General features: G+C 42.8%; 3 protein-coding genes across 4 annotated transcripts; 1 reads left to right on the top strand and 2 right to left on the bottom strand.

The window, feature by feature from the left end:
• Positions 1-1,290: 1,290 nt before the first annotated feature.
• TRIAP1 (TP53 regulated inhibitor of apoptosis 1) lies at positions 1,291-7,651 on the bottom strand. Its single transcript, XM_034791555.1, has 2 exons — positions 7,383-7,651; positions 1,291-4,288 (listed from the first exon to the last, which is right to left on the bottom strand). The coding sequence occupies exons 1-2, from the start codon at positions 7,527-7,529 to the stop codon at positions 4,205-4,207; spliced, it is 231 nt and encodes a 76-aa protein (XP_034647446.1). The 5' UTR covers positions 7,530-7,651; the 3' UTR covers positions 1,291-4,204.
• A 41-nt stretch (positions 7,652-7,692) lies between these two features.
• GATC (glutamyl-tRNA amidotransferase subunit C) lies at positions 7,693-11,850 on the top strand. 2 transcript variants are annotated; one of them, XM_034791553.1, is made up of 5 exons: positions 7,693-7,820; positions 8,838-8,888; positions 10,169-10,335; positions 11,196-11,299; positions 11,661-11,850. In XM_034791553.1, the coding sequence occupies exons 1-5, from the start codon at positions 7,725-7,727 to the stop codon at positions 11,717-11,719; spliced, it is 477 nt and encodes a 158-aa protein (XP_034647444.1). In that variant the 5' UTR covers positions 7,693-7,724; the 3' UTR covers positions 11,720-11,850. The 2 variants fall into 2 exon arrangements, with proteins under 2 accessions (XP_034647444.1, XP_034647443.1); XM_034791552.1 differs by having other exon boundaries at positions 7,693-7,883.
• Positions 11,851-13,671: 1,821 nt separating this feature from the next.
• Positions 13,672-20,731, bottom strand: SRSF9 (serine and arginine rich splicing factor 9). The gene is made up of 4 exons (XM_034791551.1): positions 20,357-20,731; positions 17,362-17,531; positions 15,439-15,611; positions 13,672-14,199 (listed from the first exon to the last, which is right to left on the bottom strand). The coding sequence occupies exons 1-4, from the start codon at positions 20,569-20,571 to the stop codon at positions 14,056-14,058; spliced, it is 702 nt and encodes a 233-aa protein (XP_034647442.1). The 5' UTR covers positions 20,572-20,731; the 3' UTR covers positions 13,672-14,055.
• Positions 20,732-22,247: the final 1,516 nt, after the last annotated feature.

Raw genomic sequence — 22,247 nt, 5'->3', positions numbered from 1 at the left:
TGTAAGCAACAGAATTGGATCTAAACCATAATTTTTTTTCTCCCTAAGCCATTAATCATGTTGAAAGGAGCATAAGTGCTAGATAAAATTCTTGAAAGCTACTGAACTGAAGTTGTTTAATGGGAACTGCCATCCCATAGCAGAGTAGTGGTCCATCTAATATAGTGGGTGATCAGCAACTAACTACTGTTTTTAAAGGAAGATGCAAGAAATCCTACACTGGATAACTCTAGAACATTAATGCATCTAGAGGTCTACTCTAGTAGACATCACTGTCTTACCTACTGTAATGCTCCTGTAGTGTGACAGAGCGAAGTTCTACTCTTGCAGCATCCTGAAGAATTTGCACTGCTCCGCACCCCTGCCAGTACTTCTCGTGCCTTGTTTTCCCTGTGCAATTTTGCCAAATGGCTTTATAATCTAATACTGCTTCATACATATGTTACTACATAAGTTAGGGCCTAACGTACCCAAATAGGAGTGAGGTGCTGTGCATGTTCATAACTAAGCTGTCCATCATGGACAACAAAGCAGCAACACACCTGTGCAAGAAGCTGCCTTTTAATTCTAACTAGTGTGTTCTGAAGCAGCAGCATTTTCATATTCTACCATAAATACAAAGTGTTCTCCTACAGCAGTTGAAGATATTCAAAAATAAGTTCTAGGAGTGAGTTCTTTAGTTAAGACTGTGTAGTACTAACAATCTATGCTGTAATGCAGACAATTCAATTTAGCCAAAGCTCAATCCTTCTTGGCCTTACACCTTCCATGAATAGGTCCCACCCATTCATTGTGGCAAACTTAAAAAAAATAAAACAAGCTTAATTCAAAAATGAATGGTGGTACTACATAGATGATGCAATGGAGAAACAGCTTGTTTTCTACTACATTTCTGTACTTACCAGTCACTTTAGCAGAGTCTTATTTCACTACTGCTCCTTTAGAACATTAAAAGCTAAAGCACAGGTCAGGAGTATTCTAGCTGCAGAGTTTGACAGACAACTGTCTGACTACATATAGAACATAATATAGGCCAGAAACTTATTCTGCAGGGACTGAAGGCTTTGACCTCACCATGAGTAAGTTAATTATAAAAATAAGTTGTAGAAGTAAGTATATATTCCCCAATACAGTAAAAGGAAAAGCTAATTTATCCTGCTCAGGGATCAGTACTACCCTTCTCTAAAGAGTTTCAGCTATCCTATTCCTACTTATCTTCTAGCTGGAGGGAGAATGGCAAATGATCAGCCAATACAAGAAAAATTCTACAGTGAACATGACAAGACACTATTTCCCCCCATTTCACAATATTTATTTCATCCCCATTATCACAGCCCACACAGCATCTTAGCAGAATACATGTGGTGTTAAAGCAAGCTTCCCCCTATGTTAAAGCTCAGTATAAGGCACTTTCTGGCTTAATCGCATTAGCTGATGAAACTGTTTTTCCACAGTTGGGATAGTAATACTCTTAACACTAGCATGACCACCTCTTTCCTCCTACCGAAGACACTTCACGGAGGTGAAGTGCAAGCTGCAGCCAGGGACTAGAGTGCACATTATCCTTACAGAATGTTAAAAGTTATCTCTCAAACAGCATCCCCAACCAACATTCATTCTGCCTCAAACAATGCCACCCTACCACCTCCCTTTCTCTGCATGGAATGCTCCACAGAAAACTGTCTTTATAGCTTGTTTCATCTCTAAATGCCTGATATTTATTGGTGACTTTTACCATGCTATTTTTTTTTCATGTTAGCTCTCAGTCTGGGTGTATGAGGCTGAAATATAAGCTAGTGCTCTTTCTAATAATACTTGGAGAACAGGGTGCTAGCCCCTTACAGGATCAAACTGATTCCATCTACGTTTTTGCTGTAGGAAGCTGAATGCCCTCAGCAGCTAGCAGAATCAGGCCCATACTGAAGACAGTGGGAATGATTGGCTCCCATATGCTATGCTTAATTTTTTGGGGTGCTATGTATGGCCATAGCACCCTTAAGGTATTCTAAATGTTATGGTCACTGGGCTAATGAAACTTTTGAATACATAATATCATAGGAGTTCCCTATTCTGAGAGCATCACTAAGGCAGTTAAGGTAGAAAAGGGACTTTGAGAACTGCAACCTTAACTGTATTTTCTGGAGGTTTTTTAATGGTAGTATGTACTTACAGCAATTAAATAGCTGAAATATTAACTCCATCTTACTGAAGTTATGGAAATTTCTTTGTTTTTTTAAATTGTTATGAGGATTAGTAAATAAACTCAGTTTCTGCAAACTCTAGTGACCTACAATAGTAGGCACACTGCAGCCTCCAGAAAGTCCAGAAGATAAGTCTGCTTTAATCTGTTGGTCAAAAGTCTCATGTATCATCTTCTGCACCACAGTATGGTAGCTGCAGTTCTCCTCTAGTCTGTAATAAAGAAGCTCGAATTCTTACAAAAAGTCTCATTAAGATAAAGGTTTTTCCCCATGTTTAGAACCTAGAAGGTGCCTAGGAACAGAGCTCCTGTCCTATTAACTAACTCCTTTCCAAAGGACTGAAACCCTCCTATGGTCCAACAGAATGGCAACAGTTTTTAACACATCTGGTGGAGAGGAGACTCCTTTTCTCACTCCTTCAACTGCTCCCTTTGCTCATGATGGGTTCATGGGGAGGAAACTCCCTCCCTCAACTCTTTCATAAGGTTCTGGGGAGGATTTTCTCTTTTTGCAAACCTTAGGTTCAGAGAAGGGGAAACTGCTGTTCTGAATCACCCACACCTCTTGCTTTCTCCAGTTACATTAAGGTCTAGAGAAAAAAAGATCCATTCTTGAAGACCTCCAGAGGGATTTAGAAAGGAAGGGCTGGGGGCAGGAGGGGAAGCTTTGTTTTTCATAGACTTCAGGTTGACTTGAGTTAAAACGCACCATCAGGAGCTTCCTTATGGAAAAATCTTTTTCAGTAGGAAGGCTAGAGGCAAGATGCATTGCTGTAAGGAAGAAGGCTAAACAAAAAAGTCTCTAAAGAAATTTGGAAAGCAAGTTAGTTCTTGACTAATCCTTTACATGCTACACTAAGATCACCATTCAACAGTTCCTGATATTACTAAATCAAAAATGTAAATAACTCTTGACTTCAGCCAGCTAAATTTTGGTTTAGGACATTAGTTTTCATGCAGGGATATATCAAAGTTGCATTTCTCCCTCTCCTTTCAGATTTCTTATTATTACAAAGCGGGAAGACAAACTTCCAACTGACTGTTGGGTACTGTTTTAGGGCATCATAAGGCAGGAACCCCTTAGATATTTGAATTAGACAACTTAAGCTGACATCTAACTTCATGATTTTGAGGCTAATCTGTGGAGGATTTTTGGGCACCTCGGGGGTGCCTGTTGGAGAAGGACAACTGAAGTGTAATTGAATTGCTGTTGAAGCTTTATTTATGGGGCAACAGCCATTCAGTAGCAGAGTTAAATTCAAGGTTGTGTCAGTGCCTTTCAAATCCGCATAGACTGCCTGAGGCTGTTGAAAGTACCTTCTGAAAGCAGTTGCTCCTGTTCATTTCTGGGACAGGCTAGCCCCTTTCCATCTTAAAGGGCACAGGCAGGTTTAATTGGACAGTTGTCTCATTTAGTCAAGCATAACTTTACTTAACAGATGCGTATTCTATATTAAAACAACACCTTGTGTATTCAAACAAAAATCATTGCAACTCCAGCAGTGGTATTTCTATGACACCACTACAGTTGCACAATAAGAAGCAAAGCTGTAGCACATCAGTTTTCAGGAAAACTGAAACCAACTCTATCCCCATAAAAATCCAGCAGCACACTCCCATAAGTAAATTAACGCCTTTCACATTAATTTCAGCATTTAAAATTGTCTATTATAATATAAATAAAAAAGCAACTGATCATAGACCAGCTAATATCTAAACCCATTTCAATAAATATTCCCCTGTTCAGAGTACATTCACTTATGATCATAGATTGATAAAAAGGCTTTTCACACACCGCATGATGCCAGACCACCAACAACATTCATTTAAGATGAAACAGTAATTGCCACACAACCTAGCTGAAAGGAACTGCAGAAAAGACTTCTTGCTTCTTAAAAAGCCAGGCAGAAATAACAGCTAATCCAAGGCAATCTTCTTGTCTTTGTGAGGTTCTTTTTCCAAGTCCAAAAGGTCATTGTAATGGCACAATATGCCTAAACAAGGTCAGGAGGAGTTTTCAGCTTTTCCTTTACTGGGACCCATGAATTCCAGTCCTTCAATGGGTATGTCTTTCTCCTTAATAGCTTTCTAGGAGAAAAGAAAAAAAAAAAAAAAGGCAAATTTGTTTTAATAATGTTTTGTGGTTCTACATGAAGACATGTTCCCTGCCTGATATAATTTAAGACCAATCAAGGTTGCTATTAAGGTTTCCATCAAAATATACCATCAGACATGCTCAAAGAGATACTGCGAACATAGTATGAATTGTAGCCAACACTCCATCAGATAAATTTATTCAAGCCCTTGACCAAACACTTCTCATCCATATGTTAGAGGAATTACACCTGATGCGATGAGTGAAAGAGAAGCTAGAGGGACCTGAAGACCATGTTTCAGTGCTGTAAGCAGAACCACCAAGGCAACAGATCAAGTTTTCATTGGGTACTGCATTGTGAAGGGAATTGACAGGATGACTGTTACAAAAGCACCGACGGCCTGTTCTTCCAACTTGAATATCAATAATAGTCTGTAAAGCTTCATGTAGGAGGGACGTGGAAGAAAGGGAGAAAAGAACTATTACGTTAAAAATATGTATATATGGAGAAAAAACACAAGTAAAGGTGACTGCAATTAAGCTTTATAGGAGAGGTTAAGGAACGTACAGACTGTTTTATATCACAGAAATGTAGGACTGGAAGGAACTTTGAGATGTCATGAAGTCCAGCGCCTTGCGCTGCACCAGGACCAAGTAAACCAACATCTCTAACAAGTGTTTGTCAGACTGTTCTTAAAAAAAAATCTTCAGTAATGTGGATTCCATAATCCCCCTTTGAAGCCTATTCCACAGTTTAAATGGCTGACAGAAAGTCTCCACACCCCCACCCCCCAATATCTATTCTAGATCTCCTTTGCTGCAGATTAAGTCCATTATTTCTTGCCCTACCTTCAGTGGACATGGAGAACAATTCATCACCATCCTTTTTATAAGAGCCCTTAACATATCGAAGTTTTATCAGGCCACCCTTCCCCCTCTTTCAAGAAGACACACACACACAGTTTTTTTAACCTTTCCTCATAGGTCAGATTTTCTAGGTATTTTATCATTTTTGTTACACTCCTCCTGATGAAGCCATATTGGCCTCTTACTATTCTTATCGTTCCTTCCCATGGGGATAGTTTGTCTCCTGGAGAAACTGCCAGGACTCCTGATCGATCACACACACACACTTTAGATTTTCTTCCCATGGGACCTTACCTATCAGTTCTTTGAGTTTGTTAAAGTCTGCTTTTTAAAATCCTTTTTCCTTATTCTGCTGCTCTCACTCCTTCCTTGCCTTAGGATCAAGAAATCCATAATTTCATGATCATTTTCACCCAAATTGCATTTCATTTTCAGATTCACTACCAATTCCTCCCCATTAAATCAGAATCAAATCTAAAATGGCTGTCCTCCTGCTTTACTTCCTCTGCTTTCTGGGGAAAAAAAGTTGTCCCCAATACTTTCCAGTAACTAATTGGAAGTTTTGTATTTTGTCATATTACTTTTCCAACAGATGTCCACATAGTTCAAGTCCCAGGATACTACTAGGTATTTTGGATATGGAGATGTCTGCTTCATTTATAAATGTCTTATTCCACCTTCTCTTCCTGATTTAGAGGTCTATAGTAGACCTCTACCATGTCGTTCATGTCCCTCTCTCCCCCCCCCTTTTTTTTTTAAACACACACACACCTTTTTTCTTTACCCAGAGATTCTCAAGTGAGCTGCCTCCCATTTTCTTTTAGACCTCAGAACACGTGTGTGTAATACATATACTGTAAGACAATGAAAGTACGAAAAGCTGCGCACTCCGGTGGATCAAAGCAAGTTCGATATAACGCGGTTTCACCTATAACGCGATAAGATTTTTTGGCTCCCGAGGACAGTGTTATATCGAGGTAGAGGTATATATCGGAATTGGAAGATGTTCAGAAAAGGGCAACAAAAATGATTAGGGGTATGGAACAGCTGCTGTAAGAAAAGACAATAATAAGACTGACTTTTCAGCTTGGAAAAAAGACGACTAAGAGGGGATATGATGATAGAGGTCTATCAAATTATGACAGTGTGGAGAAAGTGAATAAGGAAGTGTTATTTACTCCTTCTCGTAACACAAGAACTAGGGTGTTGTGAAGGCCAAGACTGTAAAAGGGTTTAAAAAAGAACTAGATAACTTAATGGAGGATAGGTCCATCAGTGGCTATTAGCCCAGATGGGTAGGGATAGCGTCCCTAGCCTCTGTTTGCCAGAAGCTGGGAATGGGCAACAAGGGATGGATCACTTGATACCTGTTCTGTTCATTCCCTCTGGTGCATCTGGCATTAGCCACTGTCAGAAGACAGGATACTGGGCTAGATCAACCTTTGGTCTGAACCCATAGGGCCATTCTTATGTCTGAAAGTTAAATTCCCCCTGCATGAGAAGCAATTAAAGAGAGGGGAAAGAGAGGTCATCACTAATGTTTGAGAATTTAATACTGTATGAGTGAGTGAAATATTCTATCAGTACTGACAGTAATAAAACAGGATACACACACACTGTGGTAATTATGAATAGAGTCTCTATAACATCAAGTCTCTCCGATTAACGTGGGTCTCAAATGAAGGGAAGTTTTGAAGAAAATGAGTCAAATCTGACTGATGCTTGTCCCCAAGAAGCCTTGAAAATTATGAACATTTTAATAAGATTTTAAATTTCTCATCACAAGTGATTTTCTTCAAAATGATACTTAATACTTAGACCTACTGTAATACCTGGATCTCAAAACATTAAGGAATTTATCTTCATAACACTAACTTTCTGAGGTGTGTAAGTTTATCCCCATTTCACAGATAGTTTATCTGAGTGCTGGTTTTGCTAAACGATTTCACCAGGGGAACACAGCAAGCCATCCTCTTCCCTCTATTGTACTCCCCAGTCACTTTGCCCCAGTAATGCCCAACGTAACCAAGCCATCGCAGCCTGCTCAAGGGCAGGCGGGGCCTGAGCGCCGCCGGCTGAGACACCAACTTGCCCAATGCAGCGCTTGGCTGGGCAGGGTTTGTGCGGGGGAGGGGGCCCCTTACCCCAGTGATGGAAGAGGAAGCCCGATGACCCCCCCCCCACTCGGCCCGCCCCCACGGCAGCTCGCTGCCCCCCCACCTGCACGCAGAGCTGGTAGCGCTTGAAGAGCTGCACGCAGGGGTCCCCCGCGTTGTCCCCCTTCAGGAACTTCTCGGCGAACCAGCGGTTGAAGCACTGGTCATACTCGCGCTTCAGCTCCGTGCAGGCCTCCCCCACGCTGTTCATGACGGAGCCGCGGGCCCGGGGAAGCGACCGGGCCTCACGTCGCCCTTCCCCAGAACGGAGCCGCCGCTGCTGCTAAGAAATGCGGCGTTCCCAACTGACGTGTTTCCCGTTCTCTTAGGACGCTGGTAAGCGCAGCACGATGACGCACATCCGCTCAGCTGCGTCCCCGGATGCGGAAGTCGGGGGGGGAGGAGAATGTGGAGTCTGCGGTTCGGCCGCTCCATTAGGGGCGCTGCCTCGGGAGGAGCCTCGCACTGGGGCGGCCTTTCCCCGGGAAGCCGCTTCACGCAGGCTGGTGCGGGAGGGAGTGACGGCCGGCAGGAAGCGGCGGGGGACCCACGGCGGAGGGGCTGGGTGAGACCCCGGAGCCACACAGGAGGGGCTTCGGTTCGCTCCCATGATGTATCCGATGGGAGTCGCGCATCCAGGGGCTTCATCCATTGCAGGCTTTATAGCAAGACACTTGGGACTATCAGCCACCCGCGCCAGGAGGGAAGAAGAATCGGGGATCCTGTCATGAATGGGATGTTTAATCGACTGCCCCCATCCAACCTCCCTCCAGGCGGTGACAGTAGCGAAGAGACGCCTTGTAGGAGTAGTGGGCAATGGGTGACAGTTACAAGCGGGAGCCTAGCATTATGACAGCAGAATACATAACACTGGATATGTCTGTCTACCAGAGCGACTCCCAAAGCTACATACAGGAATCAGGATCCATTCAAGGGGCTACACTTAGTGTATTGTCACATACAAATACAGCAAGGAGACTGTAGCTAGAAGACAGAGTTTATAATGTATCTAATTTTCAAAACTTTTATTAGTCAAATTAAAAGCTGCAAAACAATAGATTACAAAATATAATCCACTTTTTACATTAATCAGGAGTAAGAGGAACACGAGTAATAAATCAGCTAGCAAGTTCCAGGCAGCAAATATTGTTTAATGTTTAAAGCATGAGACTAGGAATTAGACTCCTGGATTCTGTACCACAATCTTATTTGTCCCTTTGGCAAATCACAATGTCAGTAGGCTTCCCTGTCCTTAAAGCATTCGGACATGCCCTGAGGTGCAAAAGTGCAAAGTATATTTTGTTTTGCATCAACTGATTCATCACTACAGCCAATCTTTCCACTTTATTTCTTGGTACATGTGGGTTTGGTTTCATTCTCCTCTCTAGGGCTAATTTCCCCTACAAAATATAATCCATTTATAAGTATTTTAGACAATGTGTCTATGATCTGAGATTATTCACCCTAAATATTCAAACTGCTGTTGCATATTTATCACTGCTGACCTTTTCCACTTTAGGTCTACCAGAATCCAACATGGCAGCATGCAGAACAGAGACCACTCCCTGAGGTATGGTGAATTCAGCAAAACATTTAAACAGACCTGGTCAACGTAACTTTCCTCTGTTAGCTAGTAACTGCAAATTTGAGAGTAAATAATGATACAATTAATTACATCCCTCCAAATCAAAACTCAGGACAGTTTCTCTAAACCCTATACCCAACAGTGCTGCCATGTTAGTGCAAATTGAAACTTGGAAGACAGAGCTACACAAAATAAGTTGTCATTAATTTTCATATTAAACTGAAATAATTAAACTAACCCTACGGTGTTCTGGGGCAGCATTTGTTTAAATCAAGTGTTCTTGTGATAGCATTAAAGTTCATAGGTCACTCAAACTTACAGAGGCAGATCTCAGCTGCTATAAATTGTCAGGCTCCACTGAAGTCAACAGAACAATGACAATTTACTCAAGTTGAGGATCTCCCCCACATTGCTAGATCTATGGAGAGAAGACCAATGGCTGCGATAATGCATTCTTTGGCTCCTCTAGCCCAGTGGTTCTCAACCAGGGGTACGTAGAGGTCTTCCAAGAGGTACATCAACTCATCTAGTTATTTGCCTAGTTTTACAACAGGCTACTTAAAAAGCACTGTCAAAGTTAGCATAAACTAAAATTTCACACAGACAATGACTTGTTTATGTTGCTCTATATACACTATAAACTAAAATGTAAGTACAATATTTATATTCCAATGGATTTATAAGGTTAAAATGAGAAAGTAAGCAATTTTTCAGTAATAGTGTGGTGTGACACTTTTGTATTTTTATGTCTGATTTTGTAGGCAAGTAGTTTTTAAGTGAGGTGAATCTTGGGGGTACTCAAGACAAATCAGACTCCTGAAAGTGGTACAGTGTTCTGGAAAGGTTGAGAGCCATTGCTGTAGTCAGTTGGAGTTGTGTGTATTGGTTATAAGAGTAACAGGTCTTTTGACTTACCTCTGCTAAACACCAAATGAGGAGAGGAAAGACACCAAATGAGGAGGGGAATCTGATTCATACAAACAGCTGGGCACTCGTGCTACTTTGTTGTATCCATTCGGCAGTGTGCTTTTTAGGAGCTTCTAATCTGGTTTCACTAAAAAGATGAGGAAATATAAAATACAGCAAAATATCAAGATGCTCAAATATAATACAATAGTTATTTCTTGAACAAGAAATGCTTTTACTCTAAAGAATTTTAGCAGCAATATTTATAGCTTACTCATCTCTGCCCACACCAACTCATCAGTATGTGGCAGTCTCCTTCTAGGACCTAGATCTGTGACTTTGTTTCCTTCTTTTTGCAGAAAAAAGTAACTGTAGAGGTGCTTGATCACCTGGAACGTCTGGCACTAGTTGACTTCCGCAACTGGGAGGGTGTACAACGGCTGGAGAAAGCAATCCAATTTGCTGATCAACTTCATGCTGTTAACACAGAAGGGGTAGAACCAATGGATTCAGTACTAGAGGACAGGTAACAAATCATGGCTAGTGACCTGCTTATCTGTTAACTTACCAAGTTGTTTATTACACCCATAGTCTCAACAGAAACACTGTTTTCACTAATCATCCCAGCTATGAAACTGGTCCCTTTTCCACAAAAACTTTATCTAGTGTTCTACATCAATGTGGTTCTATGTAGGAAAAACGTCTGTGTGATGTCCCTGATCTAGGCACAGAAGCATAACAAAGATGTACTCCAATTCCTTTATGTATCTTGCACGGAGTCTTCATATCACAACATGCTGTCCCCCAAATGCCCTGGAACAAGATCCCGAGTCACTTCAAAATGTGTTTATCCCTGCTGCTCTTGATACACAGGCTGCCTGCTTTGTATTGCTGTCACTTCTTCTGCAGCTTTACTTGGTCAAGAAGTCAGCTTGACTGTACACTTTCATATAGGGTTTGTCTCACTCAGCTTTTAACAAAGTAGTGCCAATAATCTTGAGCAGTAAGTCCAATGCAGCGCTTCTGTGCTTGTGGCCATGTACAGCTCAGTGCTGAAGGTCCTGCTGATTTGAAGACATTGGGAAATTTCCCAAGGTTTCACTGTAGTTTACAATAGATCATTTGTATGGTTATATGTGGAGCCTGGTCGGCTAACTGAGCTATAGGACAGGCAGGAGGGAAGTTGAGATTGCTCACCTATGTAAGATATGCTAATAGCATTTTGAACTGGAACAAGCTTAGAAAATTAATGTTAATTGTTTGAGAACCAGGCAATCTCCCCCTGGCTCTAGGGGCATGACTTTATAGCCAGTACCAGATGCTCCTGTACTTAGTTGGCAAAGAAGGTAGTCTCAGAAATTGCTAGTCGTCTCCTGTGCTCCTCAGATGTCTGTATCTCAGAGAAGATAACATCACAGAAGGCAACTGCACTGAGGAGCTGCTGCAAAATGCCAGAGAAACAGTTGAGGAATATTTCATAGCCCCACCAGGTACCATCTTTTTATATATAACTCATTTGGACTTGATAAAGCCCAGGTAGATGGCTTGAGCTGGTTTGAGAGATGTAACCTGCCACAGTTGAATGCACTGGCCAGTAGCAGAAAGATACTGAAGTAGGGCAATGATAGCAAGTAAAGGGTTTTATCCTACCCTAATGTTATTGCACACATTTGACTTGTTCTAAGAGATAACTGTCTGTAAATTAAAGTGGAGCTTGTTTGCAGGGGAAAAGCTAGTCAGCTGTAAGTTTTTAAAGCGAGCCACATGGGCAAGTGTATGTTTAGTAGTAGGAATGACTAAATAACGAGCAGTTTGTCTCATGCTATCATTGTTTGTTTTGTTTGCTAATAGGTAACATCCCTTTACCAAAGCTAGAGGAGCGAGATACTTTTCTGCAAGTATCCGAGTGAAAGTCAAGGTCTGGAATGCCACTTCAGCTTTTAAGTCATCTGTGACAATTGACATATATGCAACCATGGCTGTGGAATATCTTGATGCAAGTGTCTAATCCCAAGAATAACACCCTCACATAATTATTTGATTTTTCTTCCTTCTTTTCTTCTGTAAAATTACTTTGAAGTTAAAGGTTTGGAGTATTTTTCTAGTATATACAAAGGTGGAAGGCTATGGGCCAATTACAAATCTAGAAATTTGGCCTCAGTGCCTCTGATTAGTCTGTATTTGGTGAAGCTTTCCAAATGTCAACCTTGAAAATATCATGCACAGTTAGCACTCTAGACACAACAGCTGCCTCCATCAACCCTGCTGATTGGGGGAGGGAAACTGGTATTATTTTACTGTCAAATTACTTAAGCAGAATGAGTAGAACGTTGCAGTACTTAGATTAATTTGGAGCTTCTCTCATCTTGTCACTCAGTGATCTGATACTTACCCAAAGTCCCACATAGGAGAATGTTACATAAAACTGCTTTTTGCCACTACTCACTTTTCCCTACAGACTAAGAAAGCACTTGATTTATTAGATGCTGCAATCTTTATGAACATTTTTGCCTCTACCAAGTACCTCCATGTCAATGCTGTATCTTGTTCCATATTTATATACACTGCACTCTATCCAGTGCTTCGTCCAGTTTTGTGCTTGTAAATTAGTTACCTAAAATTCTATTTAGGTTGTATAGGAAACGTGCCGGTTCCTTAAGTGAAATAATGGCTTTAAGCTGGAGATCCTTGCTCAGACAGAAAATTAGAAAGATTCTAGGGCCATTATGAAAGTGTATTCAAAAGACCAGTTGCCCTGGTACAAATGAAGTCCCACTGCTTTCTGTCCACATTGATAGCATGGTGAGCTGGTGCAGGATGCAACCATTGTGGGCTTTGCTCAGAGTGAGTGTAACTGCAGTAATGCTGCTAGTGTCTGTCCACCACTAAAAGCACTTCTATGGGATACAAAAGGTGTTAAGCATCACAATTGCTTGCACTGCTGAAATGCTCTAGCATAGCTTAGCCTTCCTATCACAGGCTGAGGCAGCAAAACTGTCATTTATGTTAAATAACTCCACTACATGGAAGCTAGACATCACGTGAAGTCAGGTGTGAAATAAAGATGCACAGTAACTTTTTTGGTCACACATCAGAGCAGATTTTAGAAAATTAAGCAGTCTATCAAGCTTCTGTAGCCCAGGTAGACACTGAGCCACGAGCTCAAAGAGAAGTCTCCGCTAGAAGCAGTGTGCTCGTGGTTAGAGCCATGGACTGGGATTCATTGGACCTAGGTTCTATTCCCAGCTCTACTACTACTCTCCTGGATGACCCTTGGCAAGTCACTTCACCTCTGTGCCTCACATATGCTATCTGTAAAATGGGGATAATGATACCAGCCTCCTCTGTAAAGCACTTTGAGATCTGTGGATGAAAAGTACTCCTAGTATTATTATTTAGAGGAAATTTTAGTAGAACAGCCATGGCTCCTGGACTTTATTTGTCCTATCATTGACTCCTGACTTCATATAAATCACTCTGGCTGCATTGTGATTTTAGGCATTTGTAAAACAAGCAGTACTTTTGCATAAGAGTAGAGATGCTTGATAAATACATACAGCACTTTGAGAAGGTGCTATAGCACAATTTTATTTTCCCTTTTTTTCTCACTAAGTTATTGTAAAGGGGAGAAAGCCAGCTCATTAAGAGTAACACCTTCCCGTGTGAAAATGCCCTCGGGCAGTTCAGCCCTCCTCCACCTGCCATTCTAGAGTGACTGTTCTGATGCTGCAAGGGAAAACCACTCTCTCAGTACATATTTAGGCACCTACCAGCCCACGACCTCAGAGTTGCTTGCACCTGCTCCCACCTCCTCTTAATGCAATGATCTTCCTCTAATTGTACAAAAGACAACCACTGCTTGTGAGTTACTAAAACATTTAAATATATTTCTACACAACAGGCTAAGTCATACAGTCACTCCATTGCTTTTTATCACCGTCCTGCAGACAAGCCACCAATAGTTACTGCGCTAATTCTCAAGCTTATTTTTCCTCAGTTAGGAGGGAAAAAAGTACACTTGACATTTTCCAAACCAAAAACAAGACTGAACTGCAGAGGTTCAAAATATTTCATTACCAACATTTCCCTAGTAAAAACTGGAAGTCGTTAAAAAAAAGATTTTTATTGAATAAAAAGGAAAAACAAAGAGCTCCTACGAAAGACTATATCCATCAGTTTTGGAATGTAAATTCCGAGCAAAAAAGAGGCTCAGTTCACATTTTTAAAAAGTCCCTGTTGGATGCAATCAGTATGGCCTGAAGGGGGATGAGTAGCGTGGTGATCCCCTGCTTTGGTAGGGAGAATCGCGACCCCTTGAACCAGAACGGGACCGCGAGTAGCCATAGCTGGTACTTCTTTCGGGACAGACTCTGATATAGGAAGTTTCACCCTGAAATTTAAACAAAGAAGAAAACCCAAACATTTACATAGCATCCTGATTAACAGTCCTCCACTAATATGAATAACACCAAATGGAGTTTAAGACCAAAGCATAAATAACCAAAGACTGGAGTTTCCACAAAGAGGGCAGTATAAATCCATCTACTGCTGCTCGGGTCAAACTCTGCGCTGGCACTTGATGCCTTGAAGAGGTTCGTTACAAAACAGTATTGTGCATGTACTAGTGAGAAATACCTTGCTAGCCATCATCATCTGCAAGGGCAGAGGCGCAGCAGCCAGAAGAGGACCGTGGACAAGTGCCTCCCACATCCAACCACAAAGGAAGAGGCTGTGGCAACCAGTATAGCCAGAGGGTGAAGGTCCCAATGGTCTGACTCCATCCTTAACTGCTGGAGGGAAATAACTATAGATACTAGTACAGTCCTTCAGCACAGTAAGGAGAGGCCAAACTCTCAGGTCACGATCATATATCAGCACCTCAAGTTCTGTAAGGAAATCTCCACAGCAAGCACACTCAGCCTTCAGCTGAGGGGATGGTTGGAGCAGAACAGCTCAGCCACTGGAAGGTGGTTGCAATGAAGTAGCACAGCTCCAAGAATGAAAAAGCTGTGGTTTACTGGCTCAGACACCAGGAGACCACCAGAAGAAGAGGCTCCATGCTGGGGCATGGGAAAAACAGCTATAGAAACCAACACAGCTGTTCACCAGCTTGTTCTTTGGGAGAGTACTGTAGTTTGCTGACAAAGCCCCCAGCTGGCACAGGCAACATGAGTTGGCTTAGTTGAAAGGAGAAGGCTGTGAGCCACTGTGGCCAAAGGGAGAATGCCACAGCAAGCTAGCTTACCCTGTAGAAGTCAGAGGCAAGCAGTCCAAATTCTTGGCTTCCAGGTAATGAAGGGTGCAGCCAACAGTACAGCTCTCAGCTAGGACAAACGGGCTTGTCTGAGCCCCGCCCCTTCCAAATGTTATATTTTTAAAACATCCAATATTAGTTACTTCACGCACTGAGCCAAGACCCTAACATGCCAAGCCACAGTGGGGTATGTGTCACAAAAGGTAAGAAGGACCCTTTATATTATTGTAATAGGTCACTATTAACCACCAACTCCAACGTTATCACTAGGTTCTGTTCTTATGCCTCCTGAGAGCAGCATGACAAGGAAAGAAACTGTATGCTCCTCCATGACTGTGCACACAACATGCTCTTCCCTTGAAGGCACGAACCCACCTCATGAGAGCGGAATTTGGTGTCATCCAGTTTACGCAGTGCGTATTCCATATCTTCCTTGCGGAGAAACTCAACTACACCCATTCCATCTTTCTGTACATCTGCATAACAAACATCACCAGCTTCACGCATATGATCCTTCAGGTCCTGCCAGCTGCCTGACGGAGGAAGCCCTGAGCATGGAGAACACAAAACATAAGACACCATATAAACAAAAAGGCCATCTACTCAGGCTGTCCAAGGGATGCTGACCCTGCCAGGCCCAGGGCTCCATCACTTCCATGTGCTTTGTGATTTTTCCATAGGATCAGAACTGCAATAAGAACGGAGGGATCCAAAAAATAGCACTAAGTTCCATTCCAGAAAACCAGCAGCTGAGCCTTCCATGGAAGGTACAAAATTTGGGCCTCCTGTCAGTAAGATAGTCCCTGGGTCTCTCTGGAATTCAACGTGCTGAGATTTCAGAGGAATCTGCTATTTGTGCTGTTGCAAAGTAATTCAGAACCACCCCTCAAACCCTGTACGTCTGTAATGAAGATTTTGCTCTCAAAGCAGGACATTTTTTTTCCTTAAGGTTCCTCAAGCTCAGCTCCCCATCCAAGATTGGCTTGTCCCATTCATATCAGTTGTATTAATTTGGGTCCTGAGATTCCAGCAGTTCATCCTCTGGTAGTGAGCAAAACCACATGCGTTTAGCTGGTAATTATCAGCATGTTTACCTAAAGGAAGGCAAAGGGTTGAGTTTCCCTGCCCCACAGCACGCTGGAGACTCTAATGTACTGTTGGTCCTGGCAATTTTCAAGAAGGCTTCACAATACCCTTTACCAATGCAGGTTTTCATGCTCATGTCAAAAAAAAAATCAGATGATTTTCAGTTATTCTCCCCCAGCCCTCCCAGGCTCCTGAAGAGGAGATGTACTCCTGTTTCAATGGATAGCGTTCAGATCCTGCTGCAATGCTGAAGATATTTTATTGCTACAGTAGAGTGGCTTCCTTACAGGGAACATTTTATTTTTTTAGCCATAAAGTCACAGGAGCATGCAGAGAAATGGAGATGTGGGTATTTTAAGGTGATGCATGGAGATAAACATGTTTTCGGGAGAGACATATAGGTATGTTTTTTTTATGGACTGTTTCAAGCATCCGCGGTCAGGGAGTACTGAATTTCCTCCTGGGATTTCATATGCATTGCAGAACTTCCAAACATACTTTCATTTCTCTCCCACAAAGGGCCCCCTCCACCCCTATTTCCTAATGTCAACTCACTGAATGGCTCACAGTTTGTTTCTTTGTTTTTTGGTACGAAGTCCCACCTCAGGAATCCATTGGTTGATTGAGGGGGCTCCCTTCCATGGTGCCTTAGTCATTCTTTCCCATAGTGAGTAGATCATGCACCTATGAGTAGATCACGTGGAGCTGCTGAGGCACAGAGCACTCTTTTTTTTTTTTTTTTACAAACAAAATGTCAACACCTATCAGAGCATATTACATCACAGGAGATCTCTAACAAATCCTTTCTAATTATGATGAAATGTTAGGTACCATTCCATCTAGTGCCCAACTGTTTTCATCGTGCAAGAATGGTGCCCAAGTTCTCCCTCCTTCTACCCACCTGCCCACTCACACAACGCTGGTACATTTCAGAATCCAAGGCTGAGTTCACATCTGGCTGCTATGAAGACATTTCTGCTCACCGTTCATCAAGATGCACTCCAAAAAGCAACAAGACTCCTCCTTGAGTCAAACTGGAAAGGGAACTGCACCGGGATACTCCTTTACAGGAAGAGGTTTCAAGTTACAGGAGAAACCTTAAACTATTTCAGTGATATGAGAAGCTCCTTTTTCGTGAGACAAGGACACAATACAATGAGGCACAGCATTAGGATGAGTCCTAGCCAGACTGAAGTGTGGAAGGTAACATACCTGAAACAAGGACTCGAAATTCAGAACGTCGTGACGGAGGGCCATTCCTCCCACGCAGCCCCCCACCAAAGCCTCCACCCCGACCTCGGGAGGATCTGGGGAACTCAACACGCAGTCGGCATTGACCATAATCATAACCATTTCTCCCATAAACTGCATCTTCTGCATCTCTGCAAACAAATAACATGAATCAGTGATTAATGATACTCAGTCAGTGATTCCCAACATCTCAGTGGGCCATCAAGTGTGTTAGAAATATTGCAGTTTTAAAGTAGCTGCAAAAATATTTTAGGATATTTTGGACTGAGTTTGAAATGGGTTCATCAGCCAACAGTGTATCACATCTGTAAATTATTAAAAGCTTTTTCCAAGCTCTTACGTTCCTTTGCATCATGTATTTCAGGTTACAGCCATGTTCACTGCAAAGAACACAGGAGAGTCACATTATCTATCTTGCATTCACTGACAGGTTCAGCCTATCCACTATGCTTAGAAGCAGGGGCCATTTTCCACTTAATTTCTCAGAAAGGCTGATTGAACTCTGATCCGCATGGAACAAAGCTCTTTCATAATCTGGCAGGCAGTGAGGGCGAATACTTTACCTTCACTTATAAGCCACTTATTAGAAACTGCCTCATTATGGTGTTTTGCCTTGCATAATTATATACAAGGGATATTTGTTTTCCTGAGAGAGTTCTGATGTTGTATTATAGCCTAGACCTAATCTCTCTTTCCATCCCAGCAAGTCTATGCTAACGCATGCAGAAGGGCATGAACTGAAAACTAAACCTTGAAACTAGTTGCAAAGTTATATACAACCACAGAATAACTATTCATTTAAATATAAATCTTTTCAAAATTCAGACCTTGCAAGCTGAACTTTACAAGTGTGCAAACTCGCTCTAAAATTAATTTAAAAAAGCATTGCGGAAGGTAGAAATAACACTGGAAGATCATTAGCAGAGCATCCCAATCCTAAGAAGTTTAGCATCTATTGTTATTAGTTATTATTTGTATTACCATAGGCGTAGGAGCTCTAGTCGTGGACCAGACCCTCATTGTTGTCACCTTTATCAAGGTGTGGCTTTCTCTTTAGATTGTCACAGGGGATGGGAGAGAGGGTTATTTATATGTTTGTTTGTTTGTTTGTTTTTAAAAAGGCAGGAGGGACTACAGATTTAAACTCCTGTGAACCATCAACAAAATATCTGTACACAAAACAATCTACCCAATAACCTAGATAAAGAACACCCCTTCCTCTTAGATTGACTGAGTGTTGCATGGATTTACTTTAGAAGTGTAGTTCCCAAATTGGGTCTGATCCACCAGTGGTCCATAACACACTGGCTCATGGTCCATGGAGAAATGGTTGGTCACATAGTTCTGACTCTTATGCCACCCGCACCCCCCAAAATGTTAATATACATTGAAGGAGCCAAAAAAAAACAAAACAAAACATTGTTTTCTCAGTTAAATGTTTTCTTTTCCCTGAAAATAAATGTTGTAACTGCCTAAGAGAAGTTACTTTCCCTGTCACTGGCAATCTGTGATGATGTGTCTCTGCTAAGCCAAAAATGGTTACAAGAGATAATGTCTCTGTAATGTCTGAGGATGCATCTACAATATGTCCATAAACCCTGATTAAAAAATAATGAATGCAGACATGTTATTCACTGTCATGGGTGATATTTTAAACACAATATTAGGAAATTCAGATGCATTTCACCAGTAATAACTGTGCTTAGCCACAGTATGCTCATATTAGAGACCATATACCTGCATGATAAATAGGGGTGGGGGTGAATAGTTACACTTGCTGCAGGAAAGCATCTGTTTGAGTTTGAGTTGTGCTGAAGTATCAACTTTTTAAAAAGGGAAGAGACAAAGAAGATGATAACACCTTGATGTGTATAGTCAGACGAACAGAAATTCAGAGTCTGGGGCTATGTGTACATTACAAATTGTTTGTAACTGCTGGTACTAGAACCTTGTGAAAACATTCCCCAGGCTTGCCAAAGCCCCTTTGATGCTACCTGAAAAAGGTAAAATATGGAGAATTCAGAAGACAGTTACCTAGACCGCTGCAATCAGCTAAACTCATTAAAGAGGACAATAATGAGCATGTATTCTTCCCTCACACTTGTCCGTTATTTATTTATTAATGGTGTTGTGCAAAGCACTATTTACGTTGCTGAGGACTACAGCCATACTGGGTTTAAAGTTTTCAAACCCAATCCATCTGTGCTCTCACACACACAATAATTTACATGGCCAAAGTGAATCAATTCATTTCTCCTGCTAGCTCAAACCTTGGTGTCTGTAATATTACAATTGCTTCCATGCAGACAAAATAGTGACATTATACACTGGACTGTAACATCTTGCATTAGAAGTGGAAAATCTACACATTTTAATTAATACAAAGGGGAAACTAAACGACTTGGGAAGTATCAGGACAGACTGATGGGGCCGTTTCGGGGTGTTCTTTTAAGAGATGATGTAACGGTGTCACTTAGGCAGAGTTCCGTCAGCTCGGAGGGGGGAGAGCAGGTTTGCTGTGCGCGTCACTGTCACTTATTCCTAGGGAAGATTGCGGGGAGGGGGGGGGAGATGTCCGGGAGTGGGGCGCACACACAGGCACGGAGTGATGCATAGGGCAGGAAGCGTGCATGGAGGAACTGGGGGAGGAGGGCTCTGACTATGGTCGGCTTTGCCCGCTAGGAGAGAACAGGCCGGTAGGCTCCTTCTCCGGGGGAGGGACGTCCGGCCAGGCCGGGGCCGAGGGTGGGGAGGTGCAGGCAGGTCCTCCCCTGGGGATCGGGGGGTGCGCGCCCGGGCTCTGGTGCAGAGGACTTTCCCGTGGAGGGGCCGGGGCGGGAAGCGGATGTAACTGCCCGGGCGGGCCGTCTCCAGGGCTCCGTGCCCCGGGGGAGGGATTCCACCCGCCTCGGGCCGGGCTGGCTCTCCCGGGGGCCCTCTCCCCCGTCCCGCTCACCGCGGGTCCTCGAAGCGCACGAAGGCGAAGGGCACCAGGCCGCGCTTGCTCTTGAGCTCGATGTCTCGGATGCGGCCGTACTTGTAGAAAAGCTCCTCCAGGTCCTTCTCCCGCACGTCGGCCGGCAGGTTCCCCACGTAGATCCGCCCGTCCCCCGCGCCGCCCCGACCCGAGCCCCCGGGCCCGAAGCCCATCTCCCGGTCCCAGCCAGACATCCTCGCCGCGCCGCCCGTGCACACACCGGTTAGGAACAAACGAGCGAGCCGAGCCGCACACCCCGTCGTCACCTCCTGCCGGAGGAGGCTAAACAACCCGCTTAAAGGGGAGGAGGGGTCGGCAACCGCACACAGCTTTCGTTACGCATGCGTTGTGCTCTGCGCCCCAGCACTGCGCATGCTCGCAGTTCCTCCGGGGGCGTAGCTCTTACGCCTATCTTACTGCGATTGCGCAAACTTCCAGTTCAGACGGACAGAGCCACTCGTCCTGAGGGCGCAGACGCGAGTTTCAGTCCCCCGGGCTGTGATGGTTGTAGGCCTTCCTCGTGCACACGTGCAACTTTCTCTACTCATTTCATTTCCCTTTTTCCTTAAAGTGACAGAAACAATTCAAAACTTAATGTTTCTGATTTGTCCAATACCACGTCAAAAAATATTTTCTCTCTCCTCCTCTGCAAAAGGGAAAGACTACAGGGAAACTGACTCAACACAAAATACTGACAAACAAATTAAGGGAGCAAACAAACAAAAATAGAAATACACTTTTCCCATAATCCCAGGCCCTCATCCTGCATTTATGTGCTTATAACATTTTATAGTAGAGCCTCCGAATTAGGAACACCAGAGTTATGAACTAACCAGTCAACCAGACACTTCATTTGGAACCGGAAGTACACAATCAGGCAACAGCAGAGAGAGAGGGGGAAAAAGCAAATACAGTACAGTATCATGTTAAATGTAAACTACTAAAAACATAAAGGGAAAGCAGTATTTTTCTTCTGCATAGTAAAGTTTCAAAACTGTATTAAGTCAATGTTCAGATGTAAACTTTTTAAATAACAACCATAATGCCCTGTTCAGAGTTACGAACAACCTCCATTCCCAAGGTGTTCATAACTCTAAGGTTCTACTGTATGTATGTAAATCCTATTGCAGATCAGATCATTGGTCCATCTAGACTAGTACCCTGTCTCCAGCAGTGGCCTGTACCATATGCTTTAGAGAAGCAAGGTGCAAGAAACCTTAGTATAGTTAGTTATTAAATAACATTTACAAAAGGAAAGTTTCTTCCTAATCCCATCACGTAAAGGCTGGTTTCTGTCCTAAAAAATTAGGGTTTATATCTATTCCAAACTTTTTGAATAAAATCCTATGATTGTGACTTTGGATATTCTCATTATCTATATAAATGTCCTATCTTTTTTCTTTTTTAAGCCTGTCGAGGTCTTGTGCATAATGTGAAAACAAATATTTCCCTTTTTCAGTTTAAAATATGTTATCTTTCAATTTTAACAAATATCAGACAGAAAAGTGATTTTAAAACTATTAGTTTTGCAAAAATTTTAATTCACAGTTTGAGAAGCAACTTGGTCTAGTCTGTACTCCTGAATTCTTTTCCAACTCCCAGCTCTACTGCATACTCAGGGTTTATCTACACTTGAAAGCAGGGCCGGCTTTAGGACGATTCCCCTGAATCGGGCCCCGCGCCCTAAAGAAGAGCACCTAACTTAGGCGTCTTTTTAATTTTTTTACTCATCCGGCGGTGGTTTGGGTCTTTGGCGGCACTTCGGCGGCGGGTCCTTCACTCGCTCTGGGTCTTCGGCGGCATTTCAGCGGCAGGTCCTTCAGTGCCGCGGAAGACCCGGAGTGAGTGAAGGACCCGCCACCGAAGTGCC

Source organism: Trachemys scripta, chromosome 15 (assembly GCF_013100865.1).
Source record: "Trachemys scripta elegans isolate TJP31775 chromosome 15, CAS_Tse_1.0, whole genome shotgun sequence".
NCBI classification, from domain to species: Eukaryota; Metazoa; Chordata; order Testudines; family Emydidae; genus Trachemys; species Trachemys scripta.
The sequence above is the reverse complement of the archived record's forward strand: the minus strand, read 5'-3'. Positions and strand labels throughout refer to the sequence as shown.